At 39.2% G+C, this 18,241-nt stretch overlaps 1 protein-coding gene across 3 annotated transcripts in view; it reads left to right on the top strand.

Moving 5' to 3' along the window:
- The first annotated feature begins 5,220 nt into the window (after positions 1 to 5,220).
- Positions 5,221 to 18,241, top strand: part of LOC135306658 (gamma-aminobutyric acid receptor subunit pi-like) — a 47,585-nt gene continuing 34,564 nt past the window's right edge. The window contains exons 1-3 of one of the 3 annotated variants that reach the window (XM_064430969.1): positions 5,221 to 5,412; positions 6,971 to 7,185; positions 15,555 to 15,643. In XM_064430969.1, the coding sequence (XP_064287039.1) occupies positions 7,180 to 7,185; positions 15,555 to 15,643 (95 nt within the window). In that variant the 5' untranslated portion in view covers positions 5,221 to 5,412; positions 6,971 to 7,179. Of the gene's footprint in view, positions 5,413 to 6,967; positions 7,590 to 15,554; positions 15,644 to 18,241 lie in introns of all 3 variants that reach the window. The other 2 variants (XM_064430970.1, XM_064430971.1) reach the window with 2 other exon arrangements.

The following is an 18,241-nucleotide window of genomic DNA, read 5'->3' as shown; positions in this document are numbered from 1 at the left end:
AATCACACCAGGAGATCAATAACTATATTGAACTTGCATAACTTCAAGTGTCAAAGGATGATTTCTAACCTAAATATCAAGACTTCAGTATGTAATACATTGAAAGAACAGGAGAGAAGAATGCAGGGCAGCATCAGTACTATAAGAACAACAGCAAAAACAAATTAAGGAAAACTAGCATTTGGACTACTCTAAAAATACACACACACACTTTAAAAACCAGTAGTTTTATGAGGCTCTGAGCCTCAGAACTTCACATCCCAAGGACCATTTGAACAAAACTCTTTGCTGAGTTAATTAAAGGAGACATTGAAGATAATCCGTTCCCCTTTCATTAATTACTGTGTGATTTTGAATCAATCTGGCATTTAAGAGCGCTGTTGATGTTGACTTGCATTAGCTTTTGCTAGGAGATTTCAATGTCATATATATCTATAACTTCTTTAACTGCCTTTGGCATTCTCTTTCTCAGATTTTTTTCTTCTAGTTTAATAGATTAGAAAGATTATATCTTTTGAATTAAAACAACTCCCCCTGCACTCCTGAGGAAAATGAAAAATGATTTGAGCACTACCACACACTTCTCACAGGGTCTTTTTGCAATTTAAAACTTTTTAGCCCCTGGAATAATGTAGATAACAGTTTTTCTGTGAATTAAGGTCTGGTCATGCACAGATTAGAATTTTACTTCTGACTTCAATGGGAACATGAGAAAATCTTTTTCATGACCTACATTGCAGCTATGTTAAGGTATGATAGCTTTCTTAGCTTCTTTTGAAGTTCTTAGGACATGGCTATTTAGGTTTAGGCCTGGAAACCTAGTTCCATATTCTGTATTTATTTCATCCTCTTACCAATTAGCTCTGTAATCTGCAATTCCAAAGTCAAAATCACGGGCACTGAGACTCATGACCTGCACCTATTACACAAGAGTCAGCTGAGGAGGGCCAGAACATCAGGATACTCATTTCTTTATAGGAATCTGAGATTTTGCCACTGCTGCATTTCTCCAACCCTGCCTAGACTCTGTTCTCCTGCTCACTGCAAACTACAGGAGCCTTTAATGCTGAGCAGATTGCCTGTGTCCTCCAAAGAACTGCTGAGGCAGCCACTAGAAAATGCACACCACAAATTTCATCCAGACACTTCCAATTTCCCCCTTGTAATACTCCCAGAAAAAGCCACTTAGCTGGTACTGAGTGCGTAGTTGCACAGAGCAAAAATCCTTTTTTTCTGTAAATTTTTCCTCCAAATATGACAGCCTTACAAAGAAGTGTTTCCAATAAAAAATTAACATTGTCATCATGTACTTAGAATGAGTTGTAGAAATTTTAACTTCACCAGCTTATGGCATAAATACTTATGGGATAAAATTTCTACATAATGATGTTCATACACAGTATATTTATAAGGCAGAAGTGGAATTTGCATTTTAATTGGTTAAATTTAAGATATCTTAAGTGGTATGTAAGAGACTGTTATCCCTTGCTATTATTCTCCTTGTATAATTTTACAGTAAATGAAAGTCTGAAAAGTGCCTATTGGAAATACTTTCTCCATGCTTGCACCTAAATTTAAAATGTAAAATAAATACCAGCCACTTTCTTTTTTTTTTTCAATTTATAAGTAGCTGGAAAGCTTTAACAAATATCATTGCTACTACTGAAGGCCACATTTAGTACAAGTAGGAGTCAGACTGTGGGATAGTGCACAGCCAGCTACAGGAGCAGGTTTTTTCTTAATTTCTTCTGTAAGCTTTGAAAACAGTTAAGAGTACCTCACTAGCAGAAACCCTCTTGTGTACATAATGCAGTGTTTAAAATTCAAGGAAGAAGCAAAATAAATTATTTCCTTTTACAAACAAAATAGATTTGTTTGTTTTACAACATCTCTAAACTTTGGCTCTCCAGTGTCATGTAATATATATTGATATAGAGAATAGCAGAACAAACTAAGCCATAAACAGATGTAGCTGTGTGGTACATCTTCCCAGCACAACATGACTCCATTTGGGCTGGAAAAATCATCTTTTCTATCAAAGCAGAGTTTTAGTATTCTATCATCAATTATTTTAGTCTTGCTCAGATTGCACAGCAGGTAGGGCTCAGGAAACAAAACTCTGATATACAGAGGAATTAATTTATCACAGAGTTGATGATGAAAAGATAATCATTACATTAGCAAACTCTGGTGGTATCTTCAGGCAAACTAACCCTGGACAGGACAAAGTGGCACTTTTCCAAGAACCACTTATTTCCTGAGGAATTATGGGAAGGTGCAGTCACCATGCCAGCTTCTCTTGAGGGAAAACAAGTCAGTCTTCTCCCTGCATTTCAGGTTTATCTCTAGGACTACACAACAGCAACTCAAATTTGTTTGGCTGGGCAGTTAGAGGGAGCTTGGTGCCTCACAGCTTCTTCAGGTCCTGCTTAAAAGTGGGGTTTGCCCACTATACCCAGTGTACTTTTCTAACTCCTTGTAATACCCACATGTGGTACTCTCACAACTCATCATTAATGTCTGTACAGATCCCTGTGGAAAAGGCAGTGTCCAAACTGCTTCTTGGTGTCTCAGTAGCTCACTTCTGGAAGGCTCCTTTTATTGATAGCTGAATATGATGAAAAGAAAACATTCCAGGTGAGTAAAAACCCAAATCCAAATCCTATCAAACCAAGGTTTTTTTAAACACCGGGAGACATCCCAGCCACAAGCTTTCACATTTCCACAGTCCTACCGAAACTAAACTGGAAAATTGTATATGGTGCAGGACTAGCACAAGCCTGCCTGTTCTTGACAGTTAATCCACCTGGCCTTTCAGACATTGACAGCATCATGCAAAGAAAATCAATTACTCGAGATAATAAAATCCACTGTCTTCCTCTCAGCTCTCTCATCCATTTAATCTAATTCTCGAGTATTGACATTATTGCAGGCATAATGGGAACAAAAGTGCTTCATTAAAGGCAGCACCTGGACATATTCAATAGTGTAGCAAGAGCTAACAAAGCTCTGACAAATGCAGCCGTGCTGTTAAAAATAAGCTGACAAGTGGTACAACCAAAAATATGTGCTTCTCAAAACAACCTCTGAAGGAGCGGTGGTTTCAGGTGAAGGTGCCTTGCTCCCAGGGAGGTTTCATCCTGCAGTGCTTTGTCACCCCATGGCAAGAGCAAAGGTGAGCAGTGCCTTGGGCACAGTCTGAGCTGAAGGTGTTCAGGTTAGAGGAGCAGCCTGGATGCTGCAGCAGCCATCCTCGAGGTAACACAGCCAGAGCGCTCAGACTGACACAGGGTAGGAGACCCCAGTTTCAACAAGAATGTGCTTTAATCTTGGTGTGAGTAATCCTACCAGATAAACATTAAAATAATTCATTAAGCTTCAGTTACTTCTGTGAAAAAAGCAGCAAGTAGTGGAATAAGAAAGGAAGTTCACATGACAGGTAAAGGCTTATCAAGAGGAGAAAAAATTTCAGTCCAAGATGGGTCTAAACCAAAATAAAACCATGAAATAATTAAAAAAATTTGATTATGTTTTATGTGTGACTCTTGACACAGGTAATGTTTAAAAGTTTTTGTGGTTTTTTTTTTTTTTTTGTGTCTGGGCAACAAGATGCAAAAAGAAAAGGCAACCTTAAATTTGAGCCATTTTATATTCTCATTATTTTCCACTCAAATAATCTTTAAGAGCTGCAGAGTATGTATCCCCCAGGTCACTGAGAATTATTACAATAATTTAAAATGCAACTATTCAGTCAGTATAAGATACTAGACTTTCATGGACAAACATTTCTATTAGAAAGTAGACCTTATATTAGAATGCTAATTGATTCATCCTCTGCTTCACACAATTTCTAGTAATCCAAAAACTTCATTTCCTGAAGAATTCTAAAGGTGGAACACATTTTATGGTGTTAGTTTCATTCTTTCAATTACATCCTCTGGGACACAGATTAATGGAATAGAATTGTTACAGTAATTTCAAATCAATACTCTACTACTAGTGGATTTTAAAAGTCCTAAACATTAGCCTTACCTGTTACCTCATTAAAATGGAAAAAAATAAATCAATACAGTAGACCAGTGGGTGTTTTCCCACTCTTTCTTTGCCTTTTGCTTAGACACATATTGAACTATTTGGTCTAATTTTCAGGTCCTCACTCAATACTGCATTTATTCCATACTCATTTGATTAGCATTCCAAGCATTTCCAATTACTTTAATATGTCCAAAATAGTATCTAAGAAGTGTGAATGTAACCAGGTTAAAAATGGGGGTCATAAATTTGTAATGCTGCACCCCATTTCAAATATCAATATATTACTTAAGTGGTAATGCTAATGTTGGCTTATTTGTGAGGGTTATGTGTTATTGGACAAGCAATTCAAGCATCAAAAAAATCTCGCACCCAGACTGCTGATCAGAATTTAACATACCTCCAGGAATCCCTGGAATACCAAAAGCTCAGTCTGTTTTCTTTTACTCTTGACATTACAGATGTTGAAAGCCATTACAGATTACGGTGTTGTTTAATCAGCGCTGCAGATGTTAAAACCACCCTCTGAGGTTACAAAATGTAAGGAAAGTCTACTAAAAAACCCAACTTACCCAACATGGGCTCCAGTACAGATGCAGAGGACTAAGTGCACAGAGGAGTTAAATAATTTCTCACTGTGGGCATCTAGATTTTTGTGTTCGAGGAGTATTTTCTGCAAGCTGTTCTCTGAAACAATTTCATTACTCTCTACCAGCCTGAGGATGGAGTCAGCTGATTTGCCCAGCTGATGAATGGCTCTATTGAAAGACTCGAGCTTTGGGTTAATAACTGAGCTGCTCCTTTCTGGGAGTAGCTTAGGGGCAGGACGTGGTTTGGTGCCTCAGAGGTCCCACTGCTGCAGGGAGCACGAAGGGGACAAGGGCTGACCCTTGAGGTGACAGGGCAGGTTTGTGTATGGGGACACACTCATACCAGCCAGTTGCTCCTGAACTAGCTTGAACACCCCTGAACACCCCTTGCTGAGGCTGCAACAGCCCCAGGAGAAAATTAATAAAGAGAACCACAGCCACTCTGAAGGACCAGTAGAAGTTTTACAATAAACCAGCACAAGTTTTCGTTTTATGTTAACAGGTTTTGCTGACAGCCTTAACATTACAGACCACAGCAATTAATTTTGAGTGTTGTAATTTTCTTGCTTGTCTCCAGCAGTCACAGCCCAGGTGTTGCTTCAGGTGATCTGAAATCCCAGTGACCACTGCTGCTCAAGGGCTCCGTTAAGAAGAGAAGAATATGCCCTGCTCCAGAATTTTAAATGCATCACAGCTGCCTTAGAGCCTTGAAATGCAGACAGGTGCTGAAAAATAAGGTCTTAAAGTGGGAATTTAATGTTCTCCAGCTGGGCACTGTGAACTGAAACAGGTAACATCACACTGATGCTTTGCACTTTCAAACAGAATATTTTAATTCTGATTAAATTATGACCTGCAATTAGTGGGAACTTGAAAAAGGTTTTTAAGAAGTAGATAGGAAGAGATCCCTAGAAAATTGAGGATTTTTGATATTGTGCATTAGCTAAACTTGTGCTTGCAACTCTATTGGAAATAACAATCAGCACTGTTTCTGTGCCACTTGCTTACAGAATTGATTAAAGCTGTTTTCTCAGTTCTAATGCTACAATAGGCCACATGAGACCAAACTTGCTTATTCTCCCACTTACAGCTGTTCTGTAATAGAGAGAGCCAGGGATTTTTTTTCCCACTGGGTTTCCAGCTTCTTTCTGCTTGACCGATGAATGGAAGATAAACACTGCATACTTTATGCAGTTAGACAGGCTGTTCAAATGAGGTATGGGGGGAACTGTCCCACAGCAGGCACACTCAGCACATATTCTTGACTTTTAATTGGATCAACATTCAACATGTGCAGGCAAGAATGGTTTTTACATTTCTTTAATTTTTGCCTCCTACAGATGCAGTAACAAATAAGAGCTTTAGCAATAACAACAGAAAGGCAAACAACAGTAGAGAAATCTGCTCCATTTTTTGTCGTGTAGAGATGTGTTTTCCTCTCCTAGTCTGAGCCTCAGATCTTCCCATGTTCTGCAACCTGGGGGGAGCTTCCAGTGTAGTCACAGCAGAGAAGTGATATCAAAGAGCCTCTTAGGGCAACACGTCTGTAAGCTTTAAGATAAAGTTAAGAAAAAGGACCTGGGGTAAAGGTTTTAAACTGAAAGGAGGTAGATTCAGACTAGATAAAGATGACATTTTTATGGCATTGGTGAAACATTGGCACAGGTTGCCCAGAGAAGCTTTGGATGCCCCATCCCTGAAAGTGTCCAAGGCCAGGCTGAATGGAGCTCTGATAATACAGCAGATAATGCCCAGATAATTATCTGCTGTATTACAGCAGATAATATAGCAGATGATGCCCCTGGCCAGGGCAGGGGGTTGGACTTGATAACCCTTTAAGGTCTGTTCAAGCAAAATAGTTCTATAATTCTGTGAAAAAGCAAACAACATATGCTTACTTCTGATATGAGCTGAGACTAGCCTGTTCTAGGAAATAAAAACAGGGTTTTCACTGCTAGAAGATACAAGATTGAAACCTCTCAGCCTTTGCCTTCCTCAGAAGTTGTCAACTCTTTAATCCCAAAAAACCAGCACCAGAATTTGAAACTGAAATTGTCAAAATCATCTTCTTTCCCCTGCTTCACACCTTGCTCCAGTACCACCATATTCTACTGCTGGTGACAGCATCAGGAAGGGTTTGGTGTGCTCCTGTGTATCCCTCTCATCCACAATATTGTCGTCACAGGAAATGAATTCTGACAGCAGATGTTAAACTCTGTCTGAAGTGGTTTTTCCTAATGTAACCTTTGTTGGTAATCACATTCCCTGAGTAGTTTCTCTTATCCTGAATTTTGTAGAAAGGTGTTTCCCCAAAGTGCCACCTTCATCTCCGTGAAAACTCCCAGCAGGTCCTGAAGTGAGAGGGCAGACAGGAAAACAGCATCTGCAAAACCAACACCTTTCACTTTTGGAAAGACACGAACAATGCTGCTCAAAGACACCTAGAACACTCAAACAGAGAACAAGGGTGGAAGCTTCTCCCCGGGGGTAGCTGGGATGTGACAACTGCAGAAGAAAGACCGAGGCAATCAGCGGGAGGTGTCGTGTAAGCTCTGTTATGGAGGTATGGCAGAAATAGAAGCCATGGGAAGTGCTGTTATGGAGGTATGGCAGAAATAGAAGCCATGGGAAGTGCTGTTATGGAGGTATGGCAGAAATAGAAGCCGTGGGAAATGCTGCCCCGTCTGTCTGGGATCCCTGGGCACTTCTCTGTCTAGCATCCTTCCCCCCGGACACACTTGAAAGTGAACAGGGGTGCAAGCGAGACTAAGCAAAGGAGGAGCGGCAGGGAAGGGCCAAGGCTTAGAGGCTCCTGTGGGGGTTTGAGCGAGCAGCAAGAGGGGCGCATGCATCTCGTGTGCCGCCCACGCCCGGCCGGGGGCGGGCTCGAACCCGCGGCGCGGCGGGCGCAGAGCTCGGCCGGCTGCCAGGCTGCTCGGAGCTGCTCTCCGCCCGCCGCCGCTCCAGGTAAGGCGCGCCCGCCGCGGGCATCGCGGCTCCCTCCCTCCTCATCCCTGCCCCTTCTCTCTGCTGGCTTTTAAATTGCTTAAAAAAAAAAATATATATATATATATATATTGTTTCCTCAATGAGGCATCGTTATGCTGTTGGATTAAAATAACACGGAGTAACTCAAATTTCAATTGATAAGTCAAATCGAAGATGTGAGTGCCTCCCCTAAAAGGCTGGAGAACCTTGCTTTTAAAAACAGTGAGTGGCACGTGGAGAAACTTCTCCAAGGAAGATAATGTAAGAGCCAGCTCCAATTTTCCACCCTGATTCCTCATCAAATCTGCATCCCACCTCAAATGAATACAGAGATGAGCAATGCACTAGTACTTAAAAAGGTGTACAAAATTTAAGGTAGATCACATTAATTAAACCTGTTATTGAGCACTGAGTAATTAAAAAAGGGAATATTTTAATTTAATGAAAGCATTTTATTTCTCTAGGAGGCTCTTTTTTCTAGTTATTAAAAAAATTCTATACACACAATTTCAATGACTATTCAAACTTTATAAATAGGATTCTTAAAGGTTGCACTCCATCATGAACACTCCAAGTAATTCTAATAATCTGTCATAGAATAAAGCTAAAGCAGTTTGTGCTGAAGGAAAATGAAGATCCTGCAACAGGCACACGCTTACAGACTTAACTAATCTTCCCACGTGGTAGCTGTAGAAAATATCTGAAATATATATTTTATTGCAAAAATGCCTCTTGCTTTCAAAGCCCCTCTTGTGATTTCCTCTTAGACCAAATTCCTGATTACTTTGAGCTCAGCTGCACATCTCAGTTGGAATAACTCCTCTGACCTCAACCTTAGCAGGTACAAAAGCTTGCAGCTGAGCCCAGGACACTCAGCTTGGACAACATTTACATTTTTGGGTGTCTGTACAATTAAAAGGTATCCTGTGATTATTAGTTGCAAAAATATGTAATTCTACTCAGTAATTTTAATTTTATTTATTTGTACCAGTTAATTTTGAATACAAAATCTTAATAGATTTAAAAAAACCTGAAACTGCTCTGAAAACTGATTTTCTCCTTCCCAGTCTTTCATCATGTTGCACTGCTCATAATGGTTAGTTTGTAAACCACCCGGTCACAGACACTTAACAATTTACTAAGGAATTTGAGTCTAAGACCTTGGACCCAAACTGAGTAGATATTTGGTGACTAAGAAACATAAAGTTTTCTCTGGAAGGTGTCAGCTATGCGTAACAATAATCAAACCCAGAAAAGTCTATGATTCAAATTCGTAACGTGAATGGAAAATAAGGGGCTCAGCTGGGGTATGTATTCCCTTTCTTCTTCCACTTTGCTCCCAAACAAGAATTTGCAGCTGAAAAGAAAATGAATTGCAGACCAAGGGGCTGTTCTCTGTCATAAATTTCAAAGGCACATTGCACAACATTCACTGAGGAGAGAAGATGGATATGACTGACCCTAATCTGCTGCTGCAGGGCCCTTGTTTTCCCCTCGCAGCCTCAAACTGTGTGTTTGGGGACAGAGTGAGACATCCCTCATTCTCCCAGGCCAGAGGCTGCATGGAGGGAAGCTGCAGGAGCATTAGCTGGGTCCTGGACAGTTTCTACAACATGAGAATGCTGAGCAAAGCTCACAGTCATCATGGTCTTTGTGGGGAGACTTGGCCCCAGGCTAATGGCTGGAAGATTCTAGATCTGCTCTCATAAGGAACAGTGATTTAAACTGGCAGAACAAAGACAGGATTTCATTCGTCTTTCCAAATCAAGTTGTTATTTTCTTAATCTGAATCAGCATATCCTGTCCAACTTTTTGGGGTTTTCAACTATTTATCTTAATCCTGTCTAGGCTGATAGTGCCCAAACAAAACAGTCTCCATTTTGCTGTAGGCAATAAACCCACATTATTTATCCTGGTCTGTGTAAACAGTGAAGGTTTCAGTGCTGCAGGAGCACTGGGTCTGCCTTCAGCCCACACTTGTGGGTGCCCTGTAAAATCCTGGTGACCTGAAGTGCTCACCCAGGCAGCTGCCAGGCTCAGATGGTCAATGGGAGACCACCCAAGCCATCAGTGTTTGCCACCCTACAGCTGTTTGTACCTTCCTGCACAGTCAGAACCTTCCCAAAGGTGCCTTTGAGGTTTCATCCATCAGTTGCAGCCTCTGAAGATCACCTACCTGTGTGACCCAACTCAAGCACATTGATTCTTTAAACTGCACACAAACTGAGGGCCTGTTGAAGCCACATGGGTGGGCTGTGATTTCTGACTGTAAAACTCATGTGGCAGAAGGTAATCCCCACTTGTCTGTGGGAGGATGTTGGAGTGTTGACAAGCACCTTAAAAAGCCAGGAAAGGTCAGATTTGAGATTTGGATTTTGGTACAAGAGGACTCAAACATTTGCAGAATTATGTAAAGGTCCAGCTGCCCAGATTGCAGAACTGAGATGCACAGAGCAAAATGTTTTATGAAGTCTGTATGCACATAAACCCAACCATTAAGAACCCCAAAAACCTCTGATTTCTTTGGGTAATTACAAATGGCAGTAATCATCAGCCATGATTCTAACACCACTAATATGCCAGAATTCTGAGTGTCAGCTATCTAAAATCATATTCAGGATCAAGGTGGAGATAAGTTACTTCGTTCTTTGCCTTTTAAAACTAGAAAATATCCCATGGGGCACATTTTGTGTAGATTTTGCAGTAGATATAAGCCGTCACATTTAAGCAGTCACATGAAAATGTTAATTTCTTATAAACTATTCTGTGAATGTTTATTACTGCATCCATTTCTGTACATTGCTGAAACCTTTCAGTTCAGTGTTAGGCTGGCTGGGAGCAGGACATCTGGCACTTGCTCCATGAAGGTAACTCCTAGAATTGTATTATCATCCTAAGCACCCAGTTTTTATAAATCTGAAATTTATTTTCCAGAAAAAAGAGTATAATGCTAACAGCATCCTTGCCAGTTATTTTGCAGCTAATCCACAATATGTAGTGTATTTAAAATGCACAGAGTGAAAACAACAACAGATAAACATATAAAATAATCCTATCATGGGTTATGTAACTTACTCTGAGGCTTTGATGTTCATGAAATTGATAATACAGGGAACTTGGTGCGAAATAAAGACCTCAATCCAGGGCACCAAATGTCTCTCATACACTTAATTATGTAAGTATTAGCAGCATACTGCTTGTCCCTACTCCTTTGGTGGCTACAAGTGCTGATACTAAAAATTTAAAGGCTGTAACAATAGATTTGTTTGACTTTCATTCTGACCTTCCAGTGTATTTTGAGGACAGTGATTTTCCATATAAACTTGTATATTATTTGGGACATTGAAGTAAATCACTGAGTTGTAGCTTATATAGTCTGAACTCATGCTATGGTCATTTAAAAAAAAATAAATGTATTTGACATACTGATTCATGTGGGATAATTTTAAAGACTCTCATGTAATGCCTATACCTATATAAACAATTTTTAAATATGAAGTTTCAATTAAAGCTCATTTTGCTGTACCAGAGAAGCAGTTTTCTTTTCTGGTGAACCTTAAATTCATTCTACTTTTTTAACAGTATGAGCTTCTGTTGCTGAAAAATATCTTTGATAAAAACATCTCAAGGTACAGAACTTGAGAAGATGCTTTCAGACTGAAGCAACTTCCCAAGTTTTTCATTGAGAAAATGACACTTCTCTTGCCTGGCACACGTGACAACTATTGATCAGAAGATGATAACTGGAATCCAGTGTTTCACTTTGAACTATTGGAGACCTAAGAGCCCTTCAATTGCTGACATAACGCTGTCATAGCAGATGGCCCCTGTACTGCCTGTCTGCAGAGAAAACATGACAAGACAGCTACTTTCTATGGGCCAAGTACATCTAACCGATTACTTGCCCAAGGAGACTTGCATGGTTTTGCCCATGCTAGGCAAGTTCAGATGTGCCTAGGGTTTAAAAACAAGCTAGCTGGTGTGCCAAAAGCCAGTTGTCAGCCACATAAGAGGGTGGCCCTTATAATAGGATGCAGACACATGCATTTGTCCACTTTCATCAGTCAATTCCCTAGTTAGACCTGGAGTTTTGTTGCCAGTGGGTTTTATTCCCTCTTTTAATTTTCTGCCTTAAAAAAACCTCTTCTTGATACTTTTCACTCAAGCTTCAGTCTCTTCAGTATTAATGCTAACAGGAAAAAATATTTGAAATGTGTGAAAAGTTTGCATTTCTTTCTCTTTCAGAGAGTTTTAGGAACTACCATGAAACTACAGCCATTATAGGCAGGCATCCTGATTAACCCAGAGACAGATACCATGGCACTTTATTCCACAAAGTGCTTTGTCAGGGATTACTGTCAATCTGTTCTATGCAGTTGACTTTTCCAAGCTGTGGTGGTTTTGGCTGAAGTGGAGAAAATTGTCTTCACAGTGGCTAGAATGGGGCTGTGTTTTGGATTTCTGCTGGGAACACAAGTGTTGGTATTTCAGGGATGTTTTAGTTACTGCTGGGCAGAGCTTGCATGAGGTCCAGGCCTTTTGTGCTTCTTCTACCAGCCCACCAGTGAGGAGGCTGCTGTTGCAGAAGAAACTGAGAGGTGACACAGCTGGGATAGCTGACCCCAACTGAGCCAAGGGGTATATCCCCTCTCCTTCCAAATCTTATCTTGTGTCTGCCTTCCATACACCCTCTCCCTTTCTCCCATGGAGTCCTCAGTGTTTTCAGCTTTCCATCATTTCCTCTCCAACTGGTTCATTTTGATCTGACAAACAGGGTGAGGTCAAGAACAGATAAGCCCACAGGTTGCTTTGCAGTTCTAGTAGACAATGTAAGCAGAGAATCCAGAGCAGGGAAGGCAGCTTTACTTCTCTGGCACTCTGGGTGAATCCTCCTTGAATTTCTCTCTGCCTTTCAGTCAAGCACTTAAAGACACTGTCATTCAATAGTTTGGATGTGGAAGTAAAATGCAACTGTGATGCTAATTCAGTTTATACTCTAAAACCCACCATCTGCTTTTTATTTTAAGATAATTTTACATGCAGTTTTAGATGCCTGCAGTAGCAGCCATGGGAATTCAGGCATATGGCCACTACCATATGACAAAGTGTATTATCTAATAATTTCTAATCTTTCTCATGCATCCACTTGTGCATAAGGTACTCCAACATAATAGGCATCTTATCCTTTAATTCATTCACACAAAATTTACTTCCAGTGAAATCTTTGGATATTTCTATTACCTCTGCCAGCTGTCTGCCATTTCAGCCTCAAACATTTGTGAAACTTGCATAATTCACTTTTCCTGTCATACTGAAGATAATAAATAACTGAATTCCCATGAGAAATGTCAAAACATTGGATGACATTTTACAGTATTAATCTGATCTGAATAAAAGTAGAAAAATGTTGTCTCATATGAGAATCCGGGGCATATTTGTTACCTTCACCTCAATTGAATGTTTAGAACAAGATGTGTCAATATAGGCACAATAATCTGGACAGTGTGCCATCTCTCTACTTAAACCAAATGGCTTAATATTCTATGCAGAAAACAGGTTATGCTTATTTTTCTAGGGTAGGAGGAAAATATGGGTTCTGCTGAACTAGAGTAAAATACCAGTAGTTCCATACATATACACATGCAGGAAGGAACCTTGCTGGGAATGTACAGTATTTGATAAAGAAATGTGTGACAGGAAAGGTCCAGATGTGCAAACATGCCAAGAGGCAGGCTTTTCAGCAGAGCAAACCAGCTCAGTAAGCCCCCTAAGAAAGGGGCAGCAGGGAAAACGTGTGCGTGCATGCAAGCATGTACACACAAGCAGCAGAGATTTTTATATCCAACTTGAGTATTATCTGTGAAACAGCTTAAGACGCCAGCAGTTACCCAGTTCTATTCCTTGGCTGGCATGCAGTGTCCCTTTGCAGTGAGGACAAGCCAGCTGACATGGCAATTGGATCTTTTGATTCGTGTTTCTTGCATAGAAGGAAGAGATCTTCTCCCTTCTATTACCTCCATGCTCTCTTTTCCTGAGCATACAAAAATAATCCGTGTGCCACAGGATGGATTTGACCTTTGATGTGTAAAAGACCAGAATTCTCCACCCCACCCTTCCATAAAATTGCTACCTTGGACGTTGGTAAGAACCGAAGGTAAACCAGTTGCTTTAGAAAGAAATCAGTAATAAGCCCACTCTTTTTCATCTTCAGTACTGTAGAAACAAAACCCAAACAAGTACAGAAATATCCATTGGTTTCCTTAATCTCTTTATAAAGGATCTTCAGTCATATTAGGAGCTCATAGTAGCAATTCAAAAGCTAAATATAAAAGCAGCTTTATGAAGTACTTATAAAGTCAGTAAGAGGCTTTTTATTTTTAGCATATTTTCCTGTGAGATAAAGATAATGAATGTAGAAAGCATCCAAACCCAAAATGAGAGATGCAAAAGAGATCCCACGATCTGCACCAGGAGTGTTACAGAATCAGCATGTAGAGAGCAATGTTCTGACAACACCATCTGCTCATTTGTGCTGTTTTTTCCTATTACCAGCTCTCTTAATGTCTCCTGCATGATTTTCTGTGGAAGTCAGGAGGAGTCTATGATTTATTTTGACATTAATATTTACCAGGCTGGTGTATGCTTAAAGTAGCCAAGATGCTGAGAATGTTTGCCTGTTTCAAAAGCCATTGAAATGGTTTTCCTTTTTCCTTGGAGACATTAACAAGTTATTTTGTCACTTCACTGTTACATAAAAGTCATATCTCATTCACATGGCATTAATTTAGGTAAATACCACTAGTTTTGCTCTTACTAGAACTGTAGACTGAAAGAAAAATTGCTTTGGTTTTTAAAAAGCTTGCTGGCATTTTACATTGGTCACTAAAGAGCAGCGAAACAAAGTTTCAGGCTGTGAAACTTGAAGTTCTTTACTATTAGCAATTTACTAGGAAATTAAAATGAAAGATACTCCTGCAAAACTCATTCTGGACATGGAAAATAGGTTTGATTGTCCCTTCCTGGAACTTAAAAAAGATATTTCATTTGCATTTATTAACATTTAACAATTGTCTTGCAGATTCTGGATAGGTAGAATTCCTGACATGCAGGGCTTTTCAGAGTTTTGAAGCAAGTCTCACAAATAAGGTTTGTGTACACTGCTGAAATACAGCAAACGTGTGCACAGTCTGTGCATTTCAGATCTGTTGCATGACTGCATTACACTATGGATTGATACTCTTTTCATCCAGAAATGGATTACGGAGCTGACAGATTTCTTAAAATAACCATTATGGATGTGAATCATACTGACAAAAACAAAGAAATCCCATTCAGAAAAGACATCTTGCCTCAGCCAAACATGAATGTGGATGGTTATATAAGATTTATATGTAAAGTTGTTTTTCTTTTAACAGCTCGGGGTGAAAGGATAAAATTTCATTTTTTTCTCATTAACAAAAAGATGACCAAAGTTATGTACCAGTGATATTGATGCCATGCATGTACCAGAGAGGTTGCTCTTAAATAGTTCTGTGTTCTAAGATGGGGTCATGTATTGTCCTTTAGAGTGCATCCCAGAGATGCACTCACAAGCATGGATAGCAGAGACAAAACTCAGTGTTTGCAATTTTCCTGCACAGGATGGCATTATTTTTCACAGCAATTACCTTTCCTAATATTTAAAGGACAAAGGCTAAAATGAAAGAACTGTAGTATACTGGAATGCAGCTTCTGTTGGTTAGGTGAATTAATCCTGATGCCGCCTATTTTTTTTTTTTTTTCAAATTTTGACATTTTAAAAAAATTGTTGTAGATATTTACTAATACATTAGAAGAAGCTATGTGAGATACAATATCTTTAGTGTTTAAAACCTTTGGAAAAATTAATGTATTAGGAATGCATATGTGCTGTAAAATAGTAACTCTGCACCTTTTGTTTTTTAGGAGCTACAAGAACTTCTGAAAGAATTTGTGACAATGTGCAGTCTTAAGTGCTGCAGTCTCAGAGCCCTTTTTCTATTGCTGCTCTATAGGTAAGAAGTATTTGTTAAAAATATTATTTCTTCACTATATTATTATATCAGTTGGTTTATAATCAACGTACTTATAATTGGAGACATATCTGATGAGGTAACAAAGGAAAATCTTCTTGGCATTTGAATCTTGCCCCTTACAAAAATTAAAGAACTTGGGTATTAACAGAAATGCAGGACTGAGCTTCATGAATCTCAGCTGCCTTCATTAACAGTTTTTTTTAATTGGAAAGATTGATGAGGGAGGAAAAGAATGGAATTTATGAAGCATATGAACTCTCAAATAAAGGATTACTAGGTACAAAGTGAGTATTATATCAGATGCTTAACAAATTCAGATGGGCACACGGTCCTTGCCTGGAGCACAGTGCTTTGCCCTAGGACACAAGCACACAGTCCACCTAGATTTACTGCAAGCTTGAGATAGTAAAATCATCATTCTGTGCTAAAAGGAGAGTAAAAAAGAATTACCTGTTTTAAACACTGTTTTCTTATTCTCTGTTATGAAATAATTAAGTCTTTAGGAAATCTGAGTTGCATTATGCTGGAAAGTGAAAATGATCCCCTCTGGCTACACATAGTCCTTCTAACAGTACAGATGCCGTGACAAAAAATATAGAAATGGAGCACTTAAAATATGTTCCTTTGATAAAAATGGGCAAAAATATTCTTTAAGTAATTCCAATAAGAAAATGTAAGCATGGACATGTTAAACATTCTCATCACTACTTTCATCTGAAGTATTTAAAGTCTGTGAGCCAATTCTTTATCTAGAATTGCCTAATCTACTTTATCTCACAATAGATTCCTCAGGGTAAGATTCTGTCTGAGCTTTAACTCAGGTGGGTGTGCAAATACTCATCTAGATAAAGCTTTCTCTTAGTAGTGAGAACAGGTGGAGCAGTCTCCTGAAAAAAAGTTTAAAGCATCCACCTCCCCCATCTTCTCCAGTCCTATAGAGAGGTCCAGAACATGCACTTGTTCTAATTCACCTTCTTTCCTCATCAGCTGTGACTTGCCACGCTGTAATGAGTGGATGATTCGTGGCTTAGCCATAATAAAACACTGCTAAAAGACCAACAATTTCAGAAGCACCTAAATAACAAGGAGGCAAAATTCCCCCAGGAGCTCAGCCTGTGGTACATATTTCATTAATATCAGACAGACTTTGTGAATCCTCTTACAGCTTCATCTGGCTGTGAGTGTCCAGAAGCACAGGCAGTTCATTCCTGAGTGTCACCCGTGGGGTAAAGTGCACACACAGCTCCTGTGGGAGTGCCTGGGTACGAGTGCACAGCATTGAGCTGTTGTACCCAAATCCAGACACAGGCTGAGAAGCAGCTCTTGCCCTCAGTTATCTCACAAACAAGATGATGCTTGGGTACAAAAATGCATTTTTCCAGTGCACAAATCAGAAGGGGTTTGTGAAAGTGCTGTTTAAAACAAAAACTATCCTGCTTGAAACAGAAATATTTCTAAACAAAACCCAAGTGCTGAGGTGCACCCAAAGCAAGTGCCGTGATTTTTTGCCAAATGGTCCCTTAGATATTCCACTTGGAAAAGCTCTGCCTAACATGTGAAGAGAGTTTCTTTTACTGAATAATTTACAGTCAGTAATGGTATGGAGTTGTTTTTTCCCTTTCTATCTCTCCCTGCCTGAATGACACTTCTTCACTTCACTTAACATTAAATTACATTACAATCACAACATGGCCCTGTTTTTAGTATTAAAATCTATATCTGGGTAGTTGTCTAAATGATTTATTTCCCAGAATTTTTTTTAAAGTAGTTATGAAAAATATTGAGGCAAATTTATCATTATCAGGAATCAGCTTAAATAAATGCATGCTATTTGGTCTGAAGAAGGATTCCCATTTGTTTCAGATATGGTCTTTTTAACATAAAGAATGCTAGCCTAGATTTATGGAATCAGAAACAGAATTCTATAAAATATTTCTTTTTTTTTTGCCTGAGCTCAAGAGCATTTATGGTATTTCACTGTTTGTTCTTGTGCTTGGTAACATGATGCTAATTTCAACCTTACCATTTAACAAAAAAAATGGTGACAGTACTGTCCTTTTCAAAGCAGAGAATTAATTAGTGATGTAGATTTTGCTACAGTTTATCTGAAAGATCATATAAACCCCCATATCACTGAGCAAAGATATGAAACCAGAAATAACTTTATTTGCATCTGTAAGCCCTTCGCCTGTCACTGAATTGCCGGAAAAAAAAAGTTTTTTTTATTCTTGTTTTCCTGGGGGGAGTGTTTCAAAAGCTTGTTCAAACTGTATCTGGCATTTTGTTTATCTTCTTGCAGTTCTAAGGTGTTTCTGCCTCTTTCATGCTTTCATGATACATATTTTCTGACAAAAAATAGCCAGAAAAAATATTCTCATACATGTGTCTAGACTGTACTTATGCCTAAATAAATGATATATACTGGTGTTTAGGGCAAATGTTCCTTTTTTCCCTTCCAATTACCCCATTCTGTTAAGACACTCACTTGAAAGTACCTTAAATAACAAACAGTTGTTGCACCTTTCAAATTTAGCCAAACCCATAAAAATCTGAGTTTTTGAGCGTAAGAAAGACTTA

This window comes from Passer domesticus, chromosome 8 (genome assembly GCF_036417665.1).
Source record: "Passer domesticus isolate bPasDom1 chromosome 8, bPasDom1.hap1, whole genome shotgun sequence".
NCBI classification, from domain to species: domain Eukaryota; kingdom Metazoa; phylum Chordata; class Aves; order Passeriformes; family Passeridae; genus Passer; species Passer domesticus.
This window is presented reverse-complemented; position numbering and strand designations above follow the sequence as displayed.